Here is a 27,953-nt window from a genome sequence, read left to right as displayed (position 1 = left end):
GGAGGCGTATCCCGCATCAGCTGCAAATTTATGCAAAACACTGAAGCACCAACCGTTTATGCTACGATCCGTCCCGTGGAGCTAAAACCCCCGCAACACCAGGCCCTATCCCGCGGAACGGAGACCCGAGCGGAGGCGGAACCGTGGAGAGGGAGCCCCCGGACCGCCCCGACGCGAGGAGAGGAGCCCCAACGTCGGTAAGAGCTCGGAGCAAACCTCGGTGTTAGCATGGATCCGCTGTCTGCTAAAGAGGCTATATCATTGGCTATATAGGGGGATGTGGCTAATGCTAACAGGCTGTTACTGGGGGGTCCGTGTTTGGAGGGGGGTTTGGTGCTCTTTGGAGGCCGGGGGAGGTGAAGGTAAGGCCGGGGAGGGAGGGATGGCTCGCTCGGTGCGCTGGTTCGTTCCGGGCGCACGGAGGAGGAGTCGAAATAATGACCCACTGCGGAGATTTGGATTTTAGATTAGCACGTAACCATAATAAAAGAACAAAAAACACGGCTAGGAAAAGCAAACCGGAGCAGATGGTGGCTGTTTAGGGTTTAAAAGGATCGAGGGAGGACGGAAATGTGTGCGTTACCTGGTTTTTACGCAGGAGATTGGCTTTCTGTGGCCCAAATACTGCAAGCGTGTAATAAACAATAAGGCTCATATAGAACAGGCTTATCAAGACTGGGATTAATACAGTACAGTGGTTGTAGCTCCAGATAATAATAGTAATATTTTGCAACACGTGTATAGACGCACACTGTCTTCATTAATATGATAAAGAGAGACTGGATTGGTCTAATTGGTCTATGGGCAACAGGCCAGCACTTTTTAAAGTAATTAAAGCTCACAGCATGGTTTTATTACATGTGAACTGGAGCTAATACAGTGGGCTTTCTTCATCTATTCTTATTAGTATGAACGTGTTTATTTGATATTGATTTTTGGTTTGTTTTTTGGGGTGCCTTTCACACTTGTGCAATTGCCATATTAAATTTGGGACTAAATTAATCTCGGAACTAAACCAAGACTAGACCACAACTAAACCAGGACTAGAACAGGACCAAACAAAGTCTATATTTGGGCTCAACCAGGACCAAACCAGGACCAAACCAGGACAAATGCGAATGCCCACTTAAGCTTTGGCAATCTTTATTAATAAATATATGAAAATTACAAGTAGATAAAGCAAACCGCATCATTTAGGTTATATTCACTATGAACTGTTGTCCCTTTGTAGATATAAAACACACCATTGATCCTCAAACAAGCCCGTTGACAGAAATTTGCGGGCCCGGGGCAAGAAGACTCACATGGGCTCCCCCTCTAATATAAATTAACTGGACAAAGGTCCAATTCTGGGCCTCTAAGGTCTTTACGTTGACCCTGGAGCCCGGGACAGCACTCCTTTGCCCCCCCTTCTGGCCAACTGCCCTGTCCTCAAATCAAAATTACATTGATGTAGCTCTCAAATTGCATTATTAGAATAGAATTAGTAAGGTTTTTGGTGAACATCTTAAATCTAGAAAATAGAAAAATGACTTGAACTTATTCGTGCATATATAAAATGTGTTACATTGGCTTAATACCAGTTTAATTAAATCTTTGAAAACTAAACATTTTATTGTTGTCAAGTCAAGGCTGTAGTAGTGGAATCTAGGAGGAGGTATCCCCGTCCTTATCTAGGTCAAATATACTCCCACTGATATCGTCCATTAAGGCTTTGGCTGCATTTGGGTCATAAAAATAATGCAGCAGATTTTTGCATTCACTTGAGCCAAGAAGTCGACTCCAGCTAATCCTCTGTCAGCAAAAGCATGTGTTTGGAGTTCAGACTTAAAAGGAAGAAACTGGATGGTCTTTTCTGTAATAATGCGATAATTGAAAAAAAAAAAAAAGGTTAAATGAAAATTGGGATTTGTCAATATAATGGATTTTTTTTTGTTTATATTGCTCCATCCTGCTTTGGTGTAATTTGAGTTTGAAATAAGGTAGATGCGGAAAAACACAAAACCTTAAGTATTTGGAAATGGTGTTGTCATGATACTAAAATTCCAAACTCAAATAGAGTCAATACTTGATACTGATTCCAATACCATATTGATAATAAAAAACACTCTTGCTTTAGACAATAGAATGTGATTTTCCACATTAAATGGTCGTACTTTCTTTTCTATTCCCATGTGTCTTATATCTGTGTAATCCCTCAGTGTCCAGTAGGTTCATAGTGGTCCATGGGTGTATACTAGTCTATGTGTCTTATACTTGTGAAAGATACAGCTAAAGATCATTCTAAAGATATTCAGGAAAGGTTCATTTCTGTCCTCTCAATTGGACATTTTAGTGTTGATACCTGCTCAAAAGAGTATCTATTTTCGATTCTAGTTTTAGTATAATGTTGACAACCACTTTGAAACTTCTAGAAGGAGCATATGAATCGTGCATTTTAACTGTATGAATCTTGTCTAATCTTTTTTTTACAAAGGATAAAAGAGCTGGGTTGGTCCCGTATTGTTTGTTTTGGTAAATTCTACTTTACACACACTGCTGTCGGGCTGAGTGGGCTGGAGTCTGTCTGGCTGTAGTTAATGTTTCTAGTTTGGGTTGGTGTGGGTTGTTCAGTGACTATAACTGTGTATTATCCACCTACAATGAAACACTCACATTCTGACGTCTTTGTATTGTATAAGACAACTGGCAATGTTTATGACTATCATTGTGAGGGTTTTAGTTTTTAGTCTGTACTTACAGTAAAACATAAAGAAGAAAAAATATCTTGAATCTAAACTGAGTTTTATATTATATATTAGAGTGTGCTAGACTCATCAAAATCACATTTTTCTTAGAGGTTAGAGCTTGAGTGCACCAACCTGAAGGCTCCAATCAGTAGTCATTGTTTCCTTGGACAAGACAGTTCACCCACCTTGCCTAGTATGAATGTGGTGTGTGTGAGTGTTGATGGTGGTCGGAGGGGCCGATGGCGCAGACTGGCAGTCTTGATTGCGTCGGTTTGTAGCCACAGCTGCCCCAGAGCAGAAGCAGCTTATTATTACAGAGCATGAATTCAGTGAATATTGGCTATAGTGTGGCATTATGCAAGTAAGCCAGTAAAGCACAATATGGATTTATTATTATGATGATTTTAAACAGTACATTCTGCAGTAGATCTGTGTACTGTCAGTCTTTACTGTCCCAGTTTTTCCATTACATTTTAGCAGCCCTGTTACTTTTAAAGACATGTCTTCTGATTAATGGACTCTGCCTCTCGCTCTGACCTACTGTTCTGTATAACACCCACATCTGACCCTGAGTTTGACCTTGACTTTGACCCTGAGTGTGACCTATGACCTCTTTTTCTTCTCTGCAGCCATGGAGACGGACGGGGACCAGCAGAGGGCCTCAACAAATGGGAGCGCAGCGTCAGGCACAAGCTCACGCCCCTCTGCTATGAACTCCATGAGTCTGTATGAGAGGCAGGCCGTACAGGTGAGCGCTATACACATCACTATGTCAGAGGGAGACTTATTATTGTGTTTGTAACTAACATTTGTGCTCTTTGGTCAGAGTCGTTTGGTTTGATTGCTCCTTATCTGTGTTAAACATAGAAGTTAATTCTCTTCTTTAAAGAAGACTCATGACTTCTTATGTTTTTGGGGTATTTGGGATTAAACTATTTTAAGTACATCATTATTATACATTTCAAAGTTCATTATAAACCACCATATTGATCTAAAGTAATAGAAAACGGTCCAGTGACTTCATGTTTGAGTGTCGAACTGATTGCTTAATTGCATTTTTTAAATAATCCCAAGTAAATACAGAGATGTGGGTGGGGATAGGGCGTAGGTCAAAACAGACATTTTCTGAGCACTCAACTCAAATGCTGGACAGTACAGGATTACTCAAACATAAATGAATCACTCCAAATGCAACTTTGAGTCAGCTAATTAATGAGGGAAGATATCACATGGTTAAAAGTCCACTTTACATAATACCATCCCTTTAACCGTCCAATAATATTAAAGCTGTCATACCTGATGGTTTAGTTTAGTCCCTCGCACTCACAAACCTCTTGGCACATCACTAGTATTCACATGCATGCTTTTTACTGGATGGAGCACCATTGTCACGTTAGTGCTTTTGCCATGTCATGTTAGCACTGTTATCATGCTCACGCTGTTGTTGGGCTGCACTTGCCGTAGTTAGTTTATTAAGTTCAGCGTCCACTCCAAAGGCTAAATTTAAGTATTAAAGAGCTAACACTTTTTTTTCTGTCATTATTAGCGTGTTTTAAGTGTCTGCAGAGCCTCCACAGTCTGCATTTAACCTGCTCTTAGCATTAGTGTTAGCATTATCCACAGACGCCTGTGTAATCCCTCAGTCGTCCAGGTCTGATCCGTAGCAAAAGACGAAGTTTAAATCTGTCAACTGGACAAATCTTTGTAGGAGTGAAGACGTTTCACTGTTCATCCAAGCCACTTCTTCAGTTCTAACAGTTCAGAACTGAAGAAGTGGCTTGGATGAGCAGTGAAACGTCTTCACTCCTACCAAGATTTGTCCAGTTGACAGATTTAAACTTCGTCTTTTGCTATTAGCCACAGACGTCAACAGCGGCAGTGCTCGCATCTACAGGTCCTCATTCTGGAAAACATGGAGTGGTATGGGATCGGTGATTTGGTCAGAGTACTCGCCGATACTGATACCTGAAAAATGTGTTGTATTGAAACTTTTGCCGATACCAGTATCAGTATCAGAACAGCCCTAACACTGATAGCACTTGCTGAAATATTTACGCCCAGCCCTGATTTAACCTCTCTTTGGCAGCTCTCCTGACAGTCTCCTGTAGTTTATCGTCGGATCCATTGGAGCTGTTCCTCAGGGCCATTCGTCACTGTCTGCTCCTCTCTCTCTAACGCAGCCCTCCTCTGCTCCTCTGCTTAAACTTATTACAGCGACAGGCGTATCTCATATATCAGGAGCAGACAGGTGCAGACAGGAGCCAACAGGAGCGCTCCCACTCAAACACACAGCCCCTCCCTCCATCTTTCTCTGCACTGGGGTGTGTAAATCTGCTACTGTCTCCTAGGGCTGTGCAATTATTCAAATCTTGATTAAGACCGAGATTCAGTTGTATCTAATGAGGGATATAACAAAAACCAAAAAACTGACATATCTTATCGTCAAAAGTCTCTCGATTATATTGTGTGCCGTTACAGTATCGAATCACAGTCTCTTTGCTTAAATTCATTGTTTTGGTGCAGCAACAGGTAAAAAACCGAGGGAACTACATAGACCGTGATCCTTTGCTCTGTTTCAGTGCAGACATAAATTAATGTAAATGATCTTAATATCTTAATTCTTTGGACTATGACAGAACCAAAAGCTTGTCACGGTGTTTTAAAAGGAAAAAAAGGCATATTCACACTTTTGTAGCCTCCACAAAATATTGCATTAAATATCGAATTGGGAGATGTGAGAATTAGGCCACATCTCTATTTCTAGAAACCATTATGGAGACCAACCCAGAACACATTATGGGTTTTTTCATGGCCAATGTGGATACTGCGTGTTTAGAAAACAGAGGAACCGATGGCTAATCAGCTCTGCCGATTTTTAAACATTAAAAATTTTTTTTTGCCGAGATCTAGGATCGATTTTGATAATTTTCCCCAAAAATATATAATTTCAAATTACAACGAATATAAATATTGTCTATACTTTTTACTGCTCTGCATAATTAACTTCTAATAAACGAAGATAATCTCAATAGATACATGTATGATCCACAGCCCTGTTTTTTTACTTGCCCATAATGGAACTGTGTAATCAGCTTTTGTGATGAAGTTATCACATTAAAGTGTTAAAATAAACCGTTATGCAGCGATCGGTGAGTCCAAACCAAATATCAGCCTCTGCACGAGATATAAAGCTGAAAAAATTGCAAATATCAGCTCAATATATTAGTGATCAACCAGTCTCTAGTCAATGATCAGTTTGGGTCTTTTTAATGGAGAGGCCCACAGCCAATCCTGTGTAAAAGCATTTGGTTTGGAGCATAGTGCAGAAAGCAGGTCTCATTTGCTTTTTAATGAAACTAAGAATATAACGTTTTAGTGTATGGAGTTATAAAGCTGTCTTGTGTTGATGGTTTCCCCACAGTCCTCATTCTCTCATGTTTCTTTTTGATTTCTTGCTCCATTCGTGCTTCCTGTGGCAGCTCATCCTTCAAACTGACTCACAAATGCACGATTTTACTGAGCTGTAGACTGAGGCTCTGTAGATCTTATGAACACACAGTATGCACGCACACACACAATATAACTGCATTTCCCTGTTTGTCTTCGGCTCTTCAGGCTCACTCACATATGGAGATTACATTTCTTTTCTGGATTTTCAGCTTCTGTATATTGTTCTATTGTCTATTCTATTCAACTTCCACATTTAATACTTTATGAAAAACAGATAAAAACTCATTCGGCACTGATTTCTGAGCAGACAAAACACCATGGCTGCAGTTACTGATGAGCAATGTTGAAAAAGTAGAGATTCACTGATCCAGGTTTGTGTTTTGTATTTTATATACAAACAGAACACGTCAAATATATGAAGAAAGATATTATATTTTTCTACAAAGCAAAGGGTGGCTACTTTGAGGATTTGATTATAAAATATAAAAACAAAATTAGAGTTTTTTAAAATCTTTTCCATGCTACATAACATATTATATTTTACATCTTCTATATATAGTTTTTTTAGGTATATAAAATGTAGAAAGTAGTAAAAAAAAAATTGAATGAGCGAACCTTTGATTGGGAGTGTATATTTCTCTCATTTCTCTCAGGCATTCATTTTACATGGAAACACACACACACAAACTACTGTTCCTCATTACATATAGAATAACAGTGTTTCACCTTCTCTCCAGGCTTTACATGGAAACACACACATAAACTACATATAGAATAACAGTGTTTCTCCTTCTCTCCAGGCTTTACATGGAAACACACACATAAACTACATATAGAATAACAGTGTTTCTCCTTCTCTCCAGGCTCTCCAGGCTTTACAACGACAGCCCAACGCAGCGCAGTATTTCCAGCAGCTCATGCTCCAACAGCAAATCAACAACGCACAGCTACAGAACCTGGCAGCCGTGCAGCAGGTGAAGGTAAGAGAGGGGGAGGAGAGGCAGAGGGGAAGGAGAGAGGGGGATTGAGAGAGGAGAAATGAGAGGGGGGAATGAGAGAGGGGGAACTGGGGGTTTACATGGTCTTTAACCTACATTCACAATGAATTATGTGAAATTGTGAAAGACTTTCCCTTTGGATTGTGCGCCCTCCAGAATTCAAGGATGGGTCAAACGCACAACAAATTTTGGACAAAAATAAAATAATTGCCAAAAAATTACCTTTCTATATTATTTGCATGTTATTACCATCTTATTACCGTAAGGTAAAGTAAGTGTCTTTAAACAAGACCTCTGCTTGTGTCTGCTCAATAGTTATAATCTCATCTTATTATTTTATAATTTGGGCATTTTAAATCATGATATTAATTTTAAACAACATAATAAAAGAAACAAATCAGCTGACTTCTGCGTTCAAAAACTGCGGTGTCCAATGGGAGCTGACATTACCGTAAACGTCATCACAACAAAGCGCCGCATGCTGCCGGCCTCTCCCTATGGATAGCTGCACATCTCACTAGTGAGCAGTGGATTTTTTTCATTTGTACCAAAATGACTACGCAACGCTGCCAAATACTACAAGTACAGAACAAAATAAGTACAGAGCAGTTGCTGCGCACCGAGATGGTGCAAACAGTAAAACATGAAAACTAATACAGGGAAGCGAGGGCAAGCCATAACATACAGTTTCACACTGTGCTATTCCTTCAGCTATGTACAGACCATGAACCAGCCAAACATCTAGAGATGGCACCCTAGATGCTTAATTGTAGTTGCCCACTGCTCCTGATCATAAACTGTATATATAAATGGACATAGATAAGCTGCTAGCCGCCACAATTCAAATAGGAAGTGAGCATGGACGTGCTTCCAGCTCCATCAACTCTGTCTCCAATTCACTTTCTATTGAAAAACAGTCACCCCTCCCTGTAATTACTGCTGTCAGACTCGTCATTTTGGTCTTAAAATGTTCATATCAACCCACTCTACATGATCCTGGTGTTTTTATTTTGCTATTTTGTCCATAAACCAAGATATGAACATTAATAACAGACAAATCAGGTGCTTTCTTTCTCCAATGTCGCTCTGGCTAGCATTAGCAACAGGTTTGATTGACAGTGTAGCTAAGAGCCTGCTTTCTGCGAAATTCCAAGCTCCAAATTCGTCCTTGTAACTCCTAGCCTCGATGAGCTTCATTTAACTGGAGCTGAACACTATAGGTGACGTCACACACTTAGTCCACTTCTTTATACAGTCTATGCTCCTGACAGGTTGATGGATGAATCAGCTATAAAGCAAAAATTCTAATTTCTCTTCCAGGCCACTTTAGCTGCGAGTCGCCAGTCAAGTCCGTCCAGCAGCAGTGCCACTCAGACCACCAGCACCACATCTGTATGTCTCCTTTTTATTTACATTTTTAATTTAAGCAATACCATTTGCAAGCATCTTTGATCTGATCTTGATTTATTTGTTTTTAGGCCAGTGCCACTTCTGGATCTAGCTCCGCCCCCAGCAGCAGTCGACCAATCAACGCCTCCACAGCTTCCACCATCAGCCAATCAGTGCTGTTCAGTGGAGCGGCTGGAGGACAAGGGCAAATGTACTTAAGGGTAAATCCTATAAATCGTTATTTGAAATATATATATCTCCATTTAAATATCTCTCAACTATTCAGAGTGAATTTCATACGTTTAACTGACTAACTGCAGAACCCTGTGGTCAAACGAGGACTGTGTAATATGATTAAAAAAATAATAATAATTCCCATACCAATCAATCAATTTGATTTTAAAACTAATAATTATCTGAACATAATAAATACAGTCTTTTATTTAATTTCTTCCTCCAAAGTCTCATCTCCTTCAAACCACGTGCTTTTATTGACAAAGGATTGGCTGTGGACCTCTCCATTAAAAAGACCATTAGAAATCACTTAATCTCCATCTCAATTAAAATATGATTATTTGCCCAGCTCACGGCCTGATCCACTTTTATTGTTTTTGTTTTAGTTTTGTGCGATGATGAGTAGCGCAGGGGTCCTGACTCAGCCGCTAATGGGGGCTGAGTGCTGTGGCAGAGACAAGTGGTCCCTGTGACAGCACGACACAGACGCCACACTGAGCACAAACAAGAAACAGCAGGGAGAACTGGGACATAGGGAGAACAGGGAACAGCAGGGCGAACAGGGACATGGGAAGAACAGAAAACAGTAGGGAGAACAGGGACATAGAGAGAACAGGGACATAAGGACGCAGGGACCTAGAGACACAGGGTGAATTGGGATACAGGAAGAAATGGGACATAGGGAGAACAGGGACATATACTAAAGATAAGCATAGACAGCCCTAAACACACAGTTTTCAGTTTTTTTACCCTCTTGGGACAGAGCCAATTTATCTTCTTCAAACCATTGTGTTGAGATACCTTAGAGCAGGGGTGTCCAAACTTTTCTCATGAAGGGCCACATATAAAATCACAGACAAAGCCGAGGGCCGATTGAGGGCCATAGACTGGTCGCCAGTACAGTGAATAGTTCAAATCTGTGTTATTATTACAAGTTAGACTGAACCACTAGACCTTTATTCATGTTTACATCCTCAATGGAACACATTAAATATTTGATAAGGGCTTGTTAAAGTAGATTTTCAGAAATATATAGTAAAAAGTACTGTTTAAAGTAAAATTGGCCAATTCACCTGGAAACTTGAGGGCCAAGAAAAATTGGCCCGAGGGCCGCATTTGGCCCCCGGGCCGCATTTGGCCCCCGGGCCGCAGTTTGGACATGCCTGCCTTAGAGTTTTCAGTTGGCCTAATGTTAAACCAATGGAGAGTTAGTACAAAGTTCATTCTTCCTTCATTCAAAAATATTCTGACACTATAGTCTTTTGTTTACTTTTTAAATATCGTCTTGACCAGTGCATCTTTAGGGACATTTTGCATGCTGGTTCACAAACAACATGAAGGATTTTCCCTGTAACATTTGTATTTTGACATTCGATCCAAATTTCTATACCAATGTGAAAACTTGTAAATTATATATTACAATAAATTTAACAGTTATTCATGGGTTTCATTTTACTTTTATGTGCAACATTTTGAGAACATTTTTCCGGCATTCAAAAGATACAGTATTTAGGTTGAATTATCAATCGCTATGGCAACAGTCTTAATTTGTTATAATTGTCAAACCTGTGTACGGACGTGTATTCTATACAATACTTCCCTGTGCTCCAGGTGAACAGGTCGCTGCGTACACCCATCTCCCCTCAGCTCATCTTCATGCCCAGCTCCACGGCAACCGCTGCTGTGGCAACTGTCACCCAGCAACCGCCGCCTCAGCAACAGAACCAGGAAGTAAACGCATCCGGCGGTGCACAAGACAATGAGCAGGTAAGGAAATTAACTATTATATAGATATAAAATTTATCTATTTATCTTGATTCATTCATATAATATGGAATGTATTTAGCGCAGTTCTATCTTTTAAACTTTTTTTTTTTTAATTTTTGTCTCATTTTACAGGCTCAAAATTTAGCCATCCGAAGTACACCTACTCCAAAAACTGTTGGAGTCAAGACTGAAGCACCGGACAGGAGTGACTCTGGTGAGAGAAGAAATATATTGACAATATTTTAATTAAATAGGTTGCATTTCACAATACATCTTTCTGTCAGCGTAAATAAACTTGTTTTTTCAAATTTATCTTCAGAAAGTGGTGTGTTATTCAACCTAAAAGATGTAATTGTTGTCAGTTGAAAGGATGTAAAGGCATTAGCTACAACTTTTTGTCTAGTTGACAGATTTAAATTTTTCTTTTACTATGTAAAGTCATTAGAATGGAATCCGCCATAGACATACATGTGGAACACCCCAGCGTGATATCACTGAAAAGTATCAGTTGAATGATTTATCAAGCTATGGGTTGAATTGCTTGAGCTGATACAAAACAGTAGGTAGAAAATCCAATCTTTATTTTTTCTCTCCTCTTCCAGCTCCCTTTTCCCTGGTGCAGCCGTCCCACCAGTCGACCCCCCAGTCCCCATCCAAACCTGTTCAGTCCCACATAAAGATCCCCACCTACCCCGCTCCAAACAGCCTCAAAGCCCAGACTGCCTCCTCCTCTTCGGGCTCCTCCTCCACCTCCTCCATCCCCCTGTCCCAGCTCCTGCTCCACGGCCCCAGGACCCTCACCTCCTCTGCCCCCACTGCGGCTCACATCCTGGTCCAGACCTCCACCTCTCAAACCCACGGCTACACCGCCACTATCAAACCAGCCGTCAACGCCCAAACGCTGGTGGTGCAGCCACTACAGAAGAGCTCCCTCGGTGCGGAGAAGTCGGGTACAGAACTCACAAACATGTAACATTATGTTGTATAACTGGAAATAAGTTTATTTCTGTAGCACATTTGAAACACATTCAGCTGACCAAAGCGCTCCACATAAGCTCAACAAAAAAACAAATGTACAGATAACATGGTACATAGGAAAAATACAATAAAACACCAAGATATCCTGTCTAGCTAGTATTAAATGCCAAGGAGAGGACGAGCCCGATTCGTTAGACCATCAAACACTAATTTTATCTTAGTAGAAGAATCAGAATCGTTTATTGATGACCACACAACAGGTTGGTAGAATTTTTGGTACAGCAAGAAATGGTGACATCTTCTTCAGTGTCAGTTACAGAACCCAAGGGGCAGACAGGTTATAACAGAGATTGGTTTAGATCCCGAATGGCTATGGCTATAATATGATCTGACTGAGTTCTTTCTTTCTACAGGTGATGGGCCCCACCTTCTCTCCGCTCAGCTCCACTCCCGTCAGCCACTACAGAAAGGTGCTTTGGGTTCGGATAAATCTGGCAACGGTCCTGTCCCAATCCAACCCAAGACCTTGCAGGGACTGAGACTCCCGCTGCAACTACCCACCCGCAATCCTCCCCCAATCCTACCGGCTCCACCCACCTCCACAAGCTCCTCCCACCAGACCCCTCACATCCCCGTCCAAATCGTAGGAGCACGACCTAGCACTTTAGGCAACACCCAGGCATTAGCTCTGGCCAGAAACAACTGCAACCAAGACGGGTCATCAGTTTTGAGTAGCTCCTCTAGCTTGTTGACGATGGTAGCGTCGATAGCATCCAGAGAAAGCGGAGTGGTGGGACGAGGGGTGGGACTAAAGACACTCCAGTCCCCAAACGAGGCTCCCCCATTAGCCCAGGTGTCGCAGGTGCATCCGCAGACCAATCAGAGCGCGGGACAGAATGGACATGTGACCCCAAGTCCCACCCCTGCCTCACAGAAGTGTAACTCGTCTCCATCGTCACGGTTGTCAGGGACCGCGGACGATCAACGAGCAGTGACCAATGGGGAGTCAGCGAGAAGCAATGCAACACAGGTAATATGCTTGGGTTTAATTACAGATTTTGGGTTAAAATGTAGTATATTTTACATCTTTAATAGTGTTTGTGTAGGATAATTTTGGACACCAGTATATTCAAAACAAAAATAAATATATAACTGTTATACTTGGCAATTTACTAGTTACTGGATTTACACCATAAACTATATAAAGAAGTGGAATAAGGGAGTGTGACCTCATCCATAGTGTTTGGCTCCAGTCAAATGAAGCTCATCAAGGCTAGTGGCAAATTTAGGGCCAAGTTCCATATTTGGAATTCCGACCACGAGTATCATAGCAACCAAAGGGCCAATCTGGAGCGAGGCTAGTGGAAGCGCCCTCTGAACCCCCCAATGACTAAGTGTTACAGGCCGATAAGATATACAGGGGAGTCAAAAAGGGGGCACAAAGGGGTCTGTTGTCCCAGGCCCCAGCGTTTTAGGAGCCCAGAATCAGACCCACTTCTTATTCACTGATATTACGGGGGGGCCAATGTGAGTTTTCTTAACAAAGTACCCCAAATTTCTGTTGTCGGGCCTGAAGATATGGATATTATGATAACACTGTACAATAACTACATTATTTATAGCATTAATAAAATAGTATGAAAGACTTAATTCATAATAAACAAATTATGTATGAAGAATGTTTCAGGCTCAGTAAGTACTTACAGGGTTAGTTGGGGTATTAAAAGTTACTAAGCCTGAACCATACTTAATCATACTAATTAAAGTGTAGTAATTATGAAGTTTTCAAGTAATTTCTCACTTTTTTTTGTGTTAGAGACCGAGTTGAAATAGTGCTGAAATAGTCACATTTTTGCCTCTGTTGATTCAATATTTGCACAGTGCCGGCAGCCATCTGTGGTATGCACTTCATATCGTTGCTGTGTACAGTTCTATCTAATAAAAACCTTATATAGATGGGATTTTCGCATATGGTAGTAATATTGTAAAGATTTTTTCCCAAACCTGTTTGGTTTTAGGGAAAGCAGTTGGCCAGTTCCCTCAAAAGAAAATCTGACTCTAATTCAGCTCATGATGAAGATGGACCCTCCCCTCCACGACTCCAGCCAATCAGAGACCACAACTCGACACTCCCAACCAATCAGAATGAAACAGGTTTGTACTACTGCTACTACTACTATTACTACTACTAATTAGATTACCTTGTTATAGTTCCTGTTTTGTCCAAGTTTTGGCTGATTTTATTTTATTTCAATTTACTCTTTTTTTTGCATATTTTTTGTCATATTAGTTTGAGAATGACAAAAAATTTAAAGGTGTTATACCCCATGTCCTAAAAATGTGAGAAACAGAACTAGTTCATTTTAAACAGTTTGCAGCAGCCCAAACTTCTTCTTCACTGAATTCATCTAATTCATTAATGTAGTGAAGTGCTGAAGTGGTATGAGTGCTTTTCACATCTTTTAGTGACCAACAGCTAGAATGCTAACAGCGCACTTTCTGGTTCACAAAGGAAAAAAAAACGTGTTTTAAGTAGATGCAGATGTACACAGCAGTCTCATTTTTACCTCAAGATCTGCTTTACTAATAATGAAACAAACCCAGTATATACTTTTTAAGGTGGTATTCCATTTTATAATCATCTTTCTACTCTCTACTTCATCCATTGCTTCTTCTCCCCTCAGCCTCCGCCTCCCCCCCTCGCCCCTCCTCTGTGTCCCCCGTCCTGTCGGTGTCTCGCGGTTCTGTCCAATCAGAGCGCGGCCCTCCTCCTCAGGCTGTGGTCAAACCCAACGTCCTCACGCACCTCATCGAAGGCTTCGTCATCCAGGAGGGAGCGGAGCCTTTCCCTGTGAGTGAGGTAGAGATTGAAAGCCGCAGCGTGTAACTTTTCTGGGCGGGGGTCTGCTACTGGCTTGTCTCCATGGAGATGCTGTGACATTGCCTGGAATGCAACAACATGGCATGATATCGAAAAGTTGTCATATGCGAAACATTCTTTCCAAAGCAATAACATCTCCACGGAGACAAGCAGGTGGAGGTGGACATTAAACTAGAAAAGTTACATAGTGCACCTTTAATAATCCTGATGCAGTTTATATGTAATAAATTGCTATTCGCGAGTTAAACTGTAAATGGTGTTGTGTTTGATTGACAGGTGTGTGGGCCAGTGAAAGACTCTTCGGGGGAGGAGCTTGTTAATGACAGTCTTGAAAACAACCAATCAGAAACTCCGGCACCAGGTAGCACTGACTTTCGCACATATACGTCCTTAATCAAGCGGCTACTAGCCAGGTTTAAAGCTCTTAACCAAAGAAAAGAAATGGTCTGAAAGGGGACTTAAAGAGGCAATTTTTTGCTAGGAAAGACAGTCTGTATTTGAACAGGAATGGAAGGCTTAAACATCATCCATATTTATAGCTCCATTCTCAGACCTATATTAAAACAATGAAAACAATAGGGCTAGCCAGTATGCTAATAGGTGTGGGCAACCATTAGGGGCCTGAATGATTATGCTAAATATGGCTCAGGCACAGTTCACACTTTGTGTAGCTCATTAGACCGAGCCAACAAGCAGAATCGGTAAACAAACAAGTGTGTTAGTTTCAGTGTAGTTAGCCCCTCCCTTCAGACAGATATAAGTCAGTGTCCAGCAGCAATCTGACCAGAACTGAAGAAGTGGCTTGGATTAGCAGTGAAATGTCTTCTTTTGTACAGTTGACAAAATAATTTTTTTCTTTTGCTAAGGGTCATAACTAGACAACTGAGTGATTACACAGACATTGAAACATTAGACACTGAATGGAAACAATATGACTATTTAGCACACAAACTTTATCATAACAATTCCATCTCAGTCGTACAAGGCAATGTGCTCAAAACAACTGAAGAAACCACAGTGTTTACTTCTGTGTGTGAGTGAATGAGCCATAGGAATGTGCTGTAATTACAGAGGTGAAGTCCTCCAAGTGTCACTGGAACACAACAACTAAAGACGTGCAAGCTGTGAAATGGACACGTTTCAAATAACTCGCATACCTCTGTTACTTAAAGAAAACATATTTTACTCTTGGCAGGTATTTAATATCAAATTATAATAATAATAATAACAATAATAATAATAATAATAAATGTATAGCATACATAGGTCATTATTTTACATTTTATTAATTGTAAACTGCAATATTGATCTAAATGGCTTAATAATAGAAACAGGCTCATTGACCTCCTGTTTAAAACTGCAAAACCGCTAGGCCACGAGGGGCCCTATTCGAACCCTCCTTATGGTTAGCAACACAATCTCATCCAAACCTCAGCCCACACCCTGACGTGTACTAGATTTTAAATAATTTTTATTGTGGAAAAATGGCTGTGACATTTTTGAATCCTTCATGTATGAACCAGAATCTAAATTGTTTAAATAATTGCAGGTAAGTACAAGAAAGTGAGCACCCAAGCCTCAAATGAAGGACAATACCAGATTGGTCAAACGTGCATGAATCAATTGAATTAAACAGCAATGGCACACTGTTATAACATTGTAATAAAGCTCATAAAAGTTGATGTGATAATATGAAGGTCTTGTAAATGGTCAATGGTCACATTGTTATAGCACTTTTCCACCTTCAAGGCACTCAAAGAGCTTTACATGAAGGAACCACTCCCCCATTCACACACACTCATACACCAGTGTACACAGACACTGGGTGGTTAAGTGTCTTGCTCAAGGACACAACAACAGCAATTATCTATGAGAGCTGGAATCACACTGCCAACCTGTGGGTCAGTAGAGCGGTTAATTCTACCAATGGTGTTTACGTCGAGAGCGGAATTCGAACCGGCAACCTTCAGAATAGTGGAAAAACACTCTACCAACTGAGATACTTTTGTCCATGTAGTAAATGTTGTATTTTGTCTTTCCTGTTGCAGTGCTGAAGTGTGAATACTGTAAGAACTTTGCCCCTGAGAGTCAGTTCAGAGGCACCAAGCGCTTCTGCTCCATGTCCTGTGCAAAGAGGTACTTCGTTTTGCATGTCATCATATCACAAAATTAAAAATAAATCAGAAGCAACAATATAATTTTAAGGAGGAATTAAATATTATCAGATTATACTGCCAACAGCAATACTACTGTTTTCAGATGTGAAAAAAATAAAGTTAATGTGACATAAGCAAACCAAACACTTTACATATAGGCTTTTTAGAGAATAGATTAAATTCAAATTTAAGACTTAATTTTGCTTCTAAAATTCACCTGATTCTGTGAACTGATAAATCATATTCAATAATCATTAATCACAACTTTTAATCATAATTATCCATTAACCAAATTATCCTCCCAGCCCCAAGGTTAGATTAAATTTTACAATGTTGTGGAAAATTTAAAGCTAAAAATACATTTCTACATTTTTATGTAATTCTGTGTGGCCTTTATATCTTTCCTCATTTCAGCTTTCTGTATTTTGTGAAATTTATTGGCCCTCGCCACTCACGAAGTGATGGCGAGGGGCATTGTTCTTCCTGGGTTTCTTCTTCTTATTATTATTATTTTTTTTCTCCCCCTGGGATCGCAATTTTCACCCCCTGAACGTCGACGAAAAGTCTCACATGGGGGTATCAAATCGACCGGCTTGGCAAAAAATTCAAGAAAATATGCATCACGAAAATGACCCACACACACTGGCTCGACAGCGCCACCTAGAAAATTCAAAATTTTAAAATGAATTGGGAGCCGACACGCATTTTTCGCCCTAGCTCGACGAAATTGACACCAGTGATAGAGCTCATGGAGACAAGCAAAAAAGCCAATCATAGTGCGGCCCTAGGACGGACAGGAAGTCGGCTATATTGAATCGAAAATTTGCCAAATTTTTCGCTGCGTATTTTCAAAACCCTACTAGTCTCAGGTTTTTGGTCCAAATGAGCTCAGATTTCACATGCCACATCCAGACACATGGGTTTTCAAAAGTTATCCACGTTTTCTCCAAATTCCACACGGTTCGCCCGTACGCCGCCGCCGAAATATGCCTTCGTTTCCTGTTTTTTCGATGTCCTCTCACGACCACAGGCATTGCCCTACAGAGCTCACATTCACATCACATATGCGAGATTGGGGCATGAATGGAATGCAATATTAATTTTAATCAAAATGAACACTATAGCGCCCCCTACCATAGGGGTGAAACACCAACATTATCGGATTCCTACGAAATTCAGGGAATAAATTGGGGGCATGACGTGGACCAAAAAATAATATTACGGGCATAGGTCATTTTTCACACTTGGCCACCAGGGGCGCAAAGACTCCAAAAAAAATCATTTAAAAATGTCTGACACGCACATGCATTGGTCTACACAGCTCAAATTCACATCACACGTGTGATATGAGGGTATTAATAAAATTGATTATTAATTGTAATAAAAATGAACACTATAGCGCCCCCTATCATAGGGGTGAAACGCCAATATTATCGGATTCCTACAAAATTCGGGGAATAAATCAGGGGCATCAGAAGAAACAAAAAATTACATTATGGCCATGAGTCATTTTCCACGGTTGGCCACCAGGGGCGCAAAGACTCCAAATAAAATCATTGAAAAATGTCTGACACGCACATGCATTGCCCTACACAGCTCAAATTCACATCACACGTGTGATGTGAGGGTATTAATAGAATGCACTATTAATTAGTATCTAAATGAACACTATAGCGCCCCCTACAGTATTGGTAAAATACACAACTTTGTCCGATTGGCATGAAACTTGGGGAGATAATTGTGGGCATTAAAAGGGGCAAAAAAGTCAATTACACTATACCTGTATTATGTACGTAGTTGCCGGTGCAAAGCCACAGACCCCTCTCATATAGAGTCAGGGCCACACAGCTCAGGGCCACACTGCATATTAACATTGTTCTTCGTTTTTCCGCCAAAACAATCGCATTTTTCACCCCCTGAACATTCACGAAAAGTCTCACATGGGGGTATAGGATCGACCGGCTCTGCGAAAAATTTCATAAAATTGGCGTCGGGACAATGTTCGAAGCACACCGGGTCGACAGCGCCACCTAGAATATTCAAAATTTTAAAATGAATTGGGAGCCGACACGCATTTTTCGCCCTAGCTCGACGAAATTGACACCAGTGATAGAGCTCATGGAGACAAGCAAAAAAGCCAATCATAGTGCGGCCCTAGGATGGACAGGAAGTCGGCTATATTGAATCGAAAATTTGCCAAATTTTTCGTTGCGTATTTTCAAAACGCTACTAGTCTCAGGTTTTTGGTCCAAATGAGCTCAAATTTCACATGCCACATCCAGACACATGGGTTTTCAGAAGTTATCCACGTTTTCTCCGAATTCCACACGGTTCGCCCGTACGCCGCCACCAAAAAATGCCTTCGTTTCCTGTTTTTTCGATGTCCTCTCACGACCACAGGCATTGCCCTACAGAGCTCACATTCACATCACATATGTGAGATTGGGGCATGAATGGAATGCAATATTAATTTTAATCAAAATGAACATTATAGCGCCCCCTACAGTATTGGTAAAATACACAACTTTGTCCGATTGGCATGAAACTTGGGGAGATAATTGGGGGCATTAAAAGGGTCAAAAAAGTCAATTACACCATACCTGTATTATGTACGTGGTTGCCGGTGCAAAGCCACAGACCCCTCTCATATAGAGTCAGAGCCACACAGCTCAGGGCCACACAGCATATTAACATTGTTCTTCGTTTTTCCGCCAAAACAATCGCATTTTTCACCCCCTGAACATTCACGAAAAGTCTCACATGGGGGTATAGGATCGACCGGCTTTGTGAAAAATTTCATAAAATTGGTTTCGGGAAAATGTCCCATGCCCCCTGACTCGACAGCGCCACCTAAAATTTCACCCCTATGGGAGAGGAGCCTGTTTAATTTTGGAATACATGCACAAAAATCAGAACAGTGATAGAGCACCATCGGACAAGCATAAAAATGAATTGAAGCACCGCTCTATGACGGACTGGAAATCGGCCATATTGGGTCAAAAATTCGCCACTTCATTCGCAGCGTGTTTTCAAAACGCTACTAGTCTCAGGTTTTTGGTCCAAATGAGCTCAGATTTCACATGCCACATCCAGACACATGGGTTTTCAGAACTTATCCACGTTTTCTCCGAATTCCACACGGTTCGCCCGTACGCTGCCACCGAAAAACGCCTTCGTTTCCTGTTTTTTTGATGTCCTCTCACGACCACAGGCGTTGCCCTACAGAGCTCACATTCACATCACATATGCGAGATTGGGGCATGAATGGAATGCAATATTAATTGTAATAAAAATGAACACTATAGCGCCCCCTACCATAGGGGTGAATCGCCGACATTATCGGATTCCTTGGAAATTCGGGGAGTAAATTGGTGGCATCAGAAGAAACAAAAAATTACATTATGGCCATGAGTCATTTTCCACGGTTGGCCACCAGGGGCGCAAATACAAAAAAAAAAAATCATTAAAAAATTTCTTACACGCACATACATGGTTATAGACAGCTGAAATTCTCATCACACATGTGATATCAGGGTATTAAAAGAATGCACTATTAATTGTCATCTAAATGAACACTATAGCGCCCCCTACAGTATTGGTAAAATTCTCAACTTTGTCCGATTGGCATGAAACTTGGGGAGATAATTTTGGGCATTAAAAGGGGCGAAAAAGTCAAATACACCATACCTGTATTATGTACGCGGTTGCCGGTTCAACGCCTTGCACAGCCATTGTAATGTGTTGGTCACACATATTTATATAGAAACTGTTTGAAGGGGGGCGGATTGCGGCCGTGGGGTGGCCGGGCGGGGAAAATGGTGCGTGGGGGCGGTGGCCGGCCCCGGGCGGTCGCATGGGGGGGCGGTCGCGCGGGGGGCGAGGGCCATCATCGCCGCTTGCGGCTTTAATTTTTTTGTTATTATTTCTAAAGTACACTACATCATTCTGTTGTCTAAACCAGTGCTTCCCAAAGTGCAGTCCAGGGACCTCCTAGTGGTCCAAAATGGTTTGAGGATATTTTTATTTAACATTTAATTCAAATCTATAAGATGAAATATACATACCCTGGATGTAGTAGACTTTTTCTTATAACAAGTTGGACAGTTAATTTTACTTAAACGCATGTAATTAAAAGGATGATTGTATTTAAGTTTATACTAAAATATATTTTTTACCAAAGTCCCAAGTTTGGCCATTTTTGTGCTTTATAATTTAACTTTTTATTTGGAAATGATGACATCACCTTGGGAATAACTGGCCTAAACAAAGTACATCTCACATATTTTAGATATATTTTCATTTTGTGTGTTTTCCGGTCTCTTTGCCCATCACATTTACTTTATTATTATAAAGTGAATAGGGCTAAAGACGCTGGTGTTTGTGCTCATCCCGTTCAGTGCAGAATAAGTCACTCTTTGTCTACGATACAGTATGTACTGGTTCCCCAGGTACAACGTCAGCTTCAGGCAGCCCTTCTCCAGACAGAGCCACACCCAAAATCAGGACCGGACCAAGGACCAGGACCGAGACCGGGATCGAGACCGGAACCGGGATCGTGATCGGGGAGAGAGGTCTAACTCGGAGGACGAGAGGGGAACAGTCCGGAGGAGGGTCCCGAGGAGAACCAGCTCTGAAATCGCCAGTGCCAAGATCGCAGGACGAGCCGCACAAGACAAGGTTCAGCAATATTATGTCATATATGTTTAGATTCTTAAAAAATACTTAAAACTTTTATCTAAATAACTTAAAGATGCACCATGTAACTTTTCTGTTCAGGGGTGAGGGGGAAATGTTGCACAGCATGGCATTGAACTCATCCATTTTGCATTTATTCAATTACAGGTGTTTTTATTGCTCATAAATACTTTTTTAAAAACGTTTTTCTTACTGTAAACGGGGGTTGCCTCTTCACAGACAATAACATCTCCATAGAGACAAGCCACCAGAAGTTACATAGTCCACCTTTAAATGGAAGCTGTATTTATCTACTGTGATATAGTTAGTATTCCATGTCATCCTATCCAAATGCAAATATACAGTATAAATTGTAATTTTTATAGGTCAAGTCAAATTGATACTGAAGGAATGGTTTTATCTGAGCTCAAATTCTTACCTCCCTACTGCAAACCAAATCTGAAAAACAATTTAGCAAAACTTAAATTCTTTAAAAAAAAACAAAAAAACAAAAAACAAACTCATATTTATTTTAGCATTTTTTTCGTGGTTAAAAATAACACAACATCCTCTTCTTATCTTAGTGTGGGTCTGAATCCAGCCGGTCAGAGGAGGAATCCAGTGCAGAGGAGGATGAAGACGACCCCATGTCCCTCTCCCCCGCTTCCTCCGCTTCCTGTCATCAACCCCCGCCCCCTCTTCCACAGGCCCCACCCCCTCAGCCACAGGCCCCTCCCCCTGCCCAGAATCAGCCATCCCCGCCCACCTGCCCCTTGTCCAGTCCTGCACAGTGGAGCGTCCAAGAAGTCTCACAGTTCATCTCTTCACTGCAAGGTACTGAGGCCTATGTGTGGAATCCAGTCAGGTTAAAGATGTGGGCTGTAGAGAGCCTGTTCTAGCTTCAGACCATTTTAGCCTCAATCTAGTTTAACTGAAATACAAAAGCAAGGCAAGAATTCGTACACAAAGTAATTCAAAGTGCTTTACAGAATCTGACTCTGGGCACCAGCAGGAGGCCGGTCCCTGAAGTCCTCAGAGTGTGAGATGGTTCATATGGCACTAACATGTCGGACATGTACTTTCCGTGGAGAGACTTGTTCACAAGCAGAGCTGCTTTAAAGTCTATTCTCTGAGCCACAGGAGCCAGTGCAGAGACCTGAACAGAGGACATGTGTGAAGTACTTCCTGGTTCTAGTCAGGACCTGAGCAGCAGTGTTCTGGATGTACTGCAATTGTCGTAAGGCTCGTTTGAAGAGGCCAGTGAACAGGACGTTACAGTAGTTTAACCTACTGGAGACAAATGGATGGATAAGTCTCTCTAAGTCTGGTTTTGACAGTAAACCTTTGATTTTTGCATGTTTTTTATGGTAAAAAGCTGCAGATGTTATTAATTTGATGTGGCTGTTAAAGTTCAAGTCTGAATTCCATTATTACCCCTAGATTTCTAGTCTTATTTTAGGGACAGAGACCAAGACGATATTGATTGTGAAAAACATGGTTAGGGCTGTGTGCCTTTGTGGACTAGGAAGATGTCTGTGCTTCTCTCAACTGGATTTAACAAAAGTTTGGTTTGGCTTGTTGCGCTGTTATGACACTTCGACCAATCAGATTCAAGTATTTGTTATGATGATCTGCCTTTTCAAGAATGCTTTTAGTGAGAGCCATTTCAGACTGAGAAATGTGTTGAGCTCAGAGTGCTACGTAAATCAATCTTGTGTTAGGAGCAGCAGTTGAAGAAGCACTGAGTTTTGTTACTAAGTAAAAGTACAGATACTGGAGCAAAGAAATACTCAAGTTAAAGTAAAAGTATCCTATGAAAAAACTACTTAAGTGAAAGTATTAAAGTTCCTGTTTAAAAATGTACTTTAAGAGTAAAAAGTGTTTTGCATAGGTTTCAGGTCTTAAAATGTTGTGATTTTGATAAAGATTTGTGCTGAATTTTATTCAACAGAAACAACTGAACTGAATTAAATCTATTTTTGTTTTGCTCAAATTATGAATGTGTTAAAAATAAACCCTCAGACTTTTCAACAGGTCTCAGACAATAATAAAAAATATGTTTACTGTTCAATTCTGTTCGAAAATGTAGTGGAGTAGAAAGTACAGATACTTGCTCTAAAATATAGTGAAATAAAAGTAAAAATTATCCACCTCAAATACTTAAAGTTACTACGCTTACTTTGTTATGTTCCACCACTGCATTAGCCTGGTTATAATTACTGCATTTACAAAGAAAGTAGTGGCTACTTTTCTAACTTTTAACCTAGTACTTAAAACAAGATCTTTACCACAAAACAGTGCGTGCTTTGTACCAAAGCCTTATTCTCCATCCGTATTCCAAATATTTTTGCTGTTATACGTGTTACCAGTGTTTCTGAAGTGCTCTCTGTTGTGGTCCAGGTTGTGAGGATCTAGCGTCTCAGTTCCTCTCTCAGGAGATTGATGGACAGGCTCTGCTGCTGCTGAAGGAGGAGCACCTCATGTCCACTATGAACATGAAACTGGGCCCAGCTCTGAAGATCTGCGCCCACATCAACAACCTGAGAGACTGAAGCTACTCAAACCACACTCCCAAACACAGGTGGGACAGGGGCCGAGAGAAGTATTCCTCATCATCAGTACTGGCATGAGGAAGTCTGGGGAAGTTATTACACAACTCAGCCTTTTATTTATGTTTTTTTTTTTTTTTTTTTTAACTTACTTGAGAGACTGAATTATCACCAAATAAAACCAGTCAACCCATACATGAAGAGACAGGTGGGAGAGAGTGCATAGAAAAAGTAAGTAGTAATCCTGGTCAATATTGGCACAATTGTTTTGGAAGTAATTTCACAGCTCAACTTTTTAGTTATGTTTTTTGTGTTATTTTGTTTGATTTTTATCAGCTATTAGATGTCACTCAAAGACACAGGGGTGAGAGAGTCCATAGAAAACGTTAAAAGTGAAGTATTTCAGGTCAATATTGACACCATTTGTGGGACGTTGATTCACAGTTCAGCCTTTTATTTATGTTTTTGTTTTACTTTGATTAATTCGCTGTTCACTAATTAGTTATCTTCATGTTAAACTCATTTACCAACAGTGTTTTGAGAAGTCCCTCCATAGCTCAACATTTTTATTTATTTATTATTTTGTAGTTACAGCCTCAGAGACTGAAACGTCACCAAAAACATTAATCCATGTGTTCGTGTGTTCAATAGAAAGAAGTATTGCAGTTAATAAATGAGAATAAGCTGCCCCAGCTTCATTTCGTTCATAATATTTGAAACTACCATGTGTCTGAAGTATTTTGATATGAAAGCTGCACATAGTTCTCAGTTTCACCAGTTATGAGCCATAGTGTTTTATAAGCTAAATCACGTTTAAGCTTCTGTCCATTATAAGCCGAGTTGAATATTTTGTAAATGTTGTTAGTTAAAGCTACCATTTGTAATTAGATTGGCTGACACACCCCTGTTGTATTCTCACACAACACCACTAGATGCTATGCGATGTCTACTGGTAAAAAACTCTTAATAAGCTTTCAGATGGTAGCTTTAATGGCACATGTTTTCATATAGTGAAGTTTGGGAGGAGCAAGAGAAGAATCTGTGTACTGCTTTATAATCTTTATTTATTTCTCTTTATTTATACAAGGGGACCCAATGAGAGCACTTGGGCTCTCATTTTCAGGGGGACTCTGTTTAAAATACAATAGAAGCAGAAAAACAAACAAAACAAACAAGTATACAAGTCCATTTAAAACATTAAAAACAGGAGCAGGTGTGCGGATAAACGTTTGCTCTCTGATTATTAGATTGTGATTGTGTCACTAATGTGTCCAGTTTAGCTTTTCCTTGGAGTGTGTACCCTTTTTGTGATGCAAAACAGCTAAAAGTCTCTTTCCCGTAGTTGTAGTATATTGATCCGAGACTTTAGTCATCATTTTAATCCATTTGTCATTTAATATATTTGTAGATAATATAAAATTTATAAAGGAAAAAAAGTTTTTTGTATTCTTCATACAACAGAATTTTATCTTTCCCAAATAAGTTGTGTTTGTTTTGCTCAAATTGTCAAACTATAGTATTACAGTATTGGTGGATTTGTACATGTTGGGTATAATTTGGATGTAGAATGTGGAATACTCCATGATATAGTAATAAACACATCTGGAGGACACTGGAAAAGTTACATAATGCAACTTTAATTTCAAAACAAAGTATTTTCTGTACATGGACTCGTATAGTGAGGTGCTCTGTCTGAACACAGCCAATCAAAGCATTACTTGCAGTACACTGATTCTGTCCTCTGCAAACTGGGCGTGTGCTGGGAGAGTTCACTGTCGCCTTTTGACGACCGTTTACAAAATACTTAAATTTCAGAACCTAGATTAATCTATCTACTCTAACTGGTTATTTAAAAGCTTCATCAAAGCTGTGCTTTATTTTAAATCTTCCCTTCTCCTGCCTTTTGTTCCTAGCACACATACCCCGCCTAAAGCATTTGAAACAACACTCCACTTAGCATTTAGTTTGCACTTTTATTTTGAATATCCTATTTAATTTTGCCTACATTAACAGGGTACAGGGGGAGAACAGGGTAATGGCTTTGTTCAAGCCACCCAGAAACAATCCAGTCCAGAGAGTCAAGAGGGTTAAATAATACTAAAGACATCATCATTTTCAAGACACATTTCCGTTAAGTTTGAAATATGTTCAATTGTATTTATGTAATCATGTTTAAATGGCTGCTTGTCTCTGTTGAGTTTGTTTTGATGAAGTGAGTAAAAATGTAGTTACATGAAGGGAATTATACTTATTTGAAAACATGTTTAGCTGCCTTTTATAATGTTCTTTGTGGCAGCCTTATGTGGACCTATGGGTTTACTATGAGGTGTGTTCAGAAGGTAACGATACTGACATTTTAACACTAAATATCCTTATTAATATCATTATTAGGCTTGTATCTTGCTCTGGACTCTGGACCTTGCTCCCATGGTGGGTAAATGAACGAAAATACCCGCTCAAAAAGTCTAAGAAAATATTTGACTTCCCAAGTACCATCAGATATAAACAAGTTTAATCTGACCCTGTGAAGTACAGAATTTCAAAAACAGTAACTACCCATCTCCAAACTAAAATAATGAGTAAGTAATAACATTCCAAACAGGAAGTAAGCATGTGCGCACTTCCTGCTGCATCGACTCTATCTCCAGTTCACTTTCTATTAAAAACCTGTCACCCCTCGCTGTAATTTGGTCTTAAAATGTTTGTATTAACCCACTCTGCATGATCCTGGAGTTTTTATTTCACTATTTTTTCTATGATTCAAGATATGAACATCAATAACCAAAATCTCCTGACTATTGCAAAGAAATTGCACACGTGATAAATATACTGAGCCCCAAAAGATACAGTATCATATGTTCAACGATATGATGATATTGTAATTATCGTGACAGACCTAGGTTAGATTACTTGTTATTTCAACAAAGTTATCAATTATATTTAAAATCTTACAAAAAATCTGCTCTAGTAGATCTAATCTGTACTGAAAGTTTGAATTGTAGGTATCTGTACTTTACTTATATTACATTTACATACATTTTAAATTGGATACTTTTCACTTTTACTTTACTACATTTGAGAACAAATATCTGTACTTTCTACTCCACTACATTTTGAACAGGACTGAAAAGTAAAAGTATTTTTAGTGTTATGTGACATCTGCTGAAAAGTGTGAAGGGTTTATTTTTAACATGTTTATAATTTAACAAAAACAGAAATAAAAACAGCAAAAAAAAATCTGTTGTTTCTATTGAACAAAATTTTGCACAAATCTTTAGCAAAATGTCTTGAATCTGAGTACCTCGCAGTAAAGAGACTAAGCTCACACTGATATTGAAGTATTCAGACCTTTTGTTTGTTTGTTTTTTATTGATTTTTTTTTTTTTTTATTGATTTTTTTTATCTTGAGTATCACTGCTTTCTGAACACACCTCGTGGACATCCTCATTGTATGAATGGAAGAGTGAACGTGTTGTCATTAATAAACTGTAATAATTGTAATATTTGCCTTTTGTATTTAAATGCACATGTTGTTGCTGGACTGCCTTGTTTTAAGCTGTAGACATTTTCTCATGTTCTTCTATTGCTGTAATTTTGTGTGGCCTTTTCAAGTTTCAGATAGGTCTAGAAAAACGATTGTGTTTTTAAAATGCTTTTCATATCATATCTTTTTATATTAGTAACGCTAACTTTTTTACTTTTTTCAAACTGTTGCCTTTTTCGCATTCACTGAATAGTAGCTGTACATTCATAAGAAACCTCTCCTCTTCTGTCTTCCTCTTAGCGCTCCATAGCATTACAAAGAACTATTTACCTAGATACATTGCCTATAATGTTAGTGAATGTGGCAGTATTTTCAAAAACAATAATCTTTGGTAGTCGTGTATTTATATTTTGAACCCAATTTAAGATTTCATTGTATTACAATTTTTAAGTCTTTACATGAAGCCAAATCTGAAACGCAACACACATGCAACTGTGTAATAATCACAATTTCAGTTGAATTTGGAAACTGTTTAACATTTTTGAGATAATCAGAAACTGTACAATATTCTAGGGACTGTTTTGGGAAGGGGTTAACAGCGAAATCTTGCAAATAAATAATCAAGCAACTGTTTTAAATTTGTATGTTGTTCTTTGTACAAAAA

General features: G+C 39.8%; 1 protein-coding gene across 5 annotated transcripts; it reads left to right on the top strand.

The window, feature by feature from the left end:
- Window positions 1-3: 3 nt before the first annotated feature.
- LOC117379075 (polyhomeotic-like protein 1) lies at window positions 4-27,937 on the top strand. Of its 5 annotated transcripts, none has more exons than XM_055225417.1 (16): window positions 4-197; window positions 3,359-3,477; window positions 7,043-7,159; window positions 8,498-8,569; window positions 8,656-8,787; window positions 10,412-10,567; window positions 10,700-10,781; window positions 11,170-11,517; window positions 11,959-12,575; window positions 13,564-13,699; window positions 14,230-14,396; window positions 14,703-14,787; window positions 16,475-16,562; window positions 21,031-21,259; window positions 21,841-22,090; window positions 23,657-27,937. In XM_055225417.1, exons 2-16 carry the CDS (start codon window positions 3,361-3,363, stop codon window positions 23,806-23,808), a joined length of 2,748 nt encoding a protein of 915 aa, XP_055081392.1. In that variant the 5' UTR covers window positions 4-197; window positions 3,359-3,360; the 3' UTR covers window positions 23,809-27,937. The 5 variants fall into 5 exon arrangements, with proteins under 5 accessions (XP_055081392.1, XP_055081391.1, XP_055081390.1 ...); XM_055225416.1 differs by having other exon boundaries at window positions 10-197; window positions 11,170-11,502; window positions 14,230-14,405; window positions 21,013-21,259; XM_055225415.1 differs by having other exon boundaries at window positions 10-197; window positions 21,013-21,259.
- Window positions 27,938-27,953: the final 16 nt, after the last annotated feature.

This window comes from Periophthalmus magnuspinnatus, chromosome 11 (genome assembly GCF_009829125.3).
Source record: "Periophthalmus magnuspinnatus isolate fPerMag1 chromosome 11, fPerMag1.2.pri, whole genome shotgun sequence".
Taxonomy (NCBI): Eukaryota; Metazoa; Chordata; class Actinopteri; order Gobiiformes; family Gobiidae; genus Periophthalmus; species Periophthalmus magnuspinnatus.
This window is presented reverse-complemented; position numbering and strand designations above follow the sequence as displayed.

Excerpts from the sequence above, each read along its gene's own strand:
- LOC117379075 (XM_055225414.1), top strand. The coding sequence starts at position 3,361 with ATGGAGACGGACGGGGACCAGCAGAGGGCCTCAACAAATGGGAGCGCA. Across the intron at positions 8,788-10,411 it reads AAGGGCAAATGTACTTAAGG|GTGAACAGGTCGCTGCGTAC; the intron begins GTAAATCCTATA and ends CCTGTGCTCCAG. Across the intron at positions 11,518-11,958 it reads CCTCGGTGCGGAGAAGTCGG|GTGATGGGCCCCACCTTCTC; the intron begins GTACAGAACTCA and ends TTCTTTCTACAG.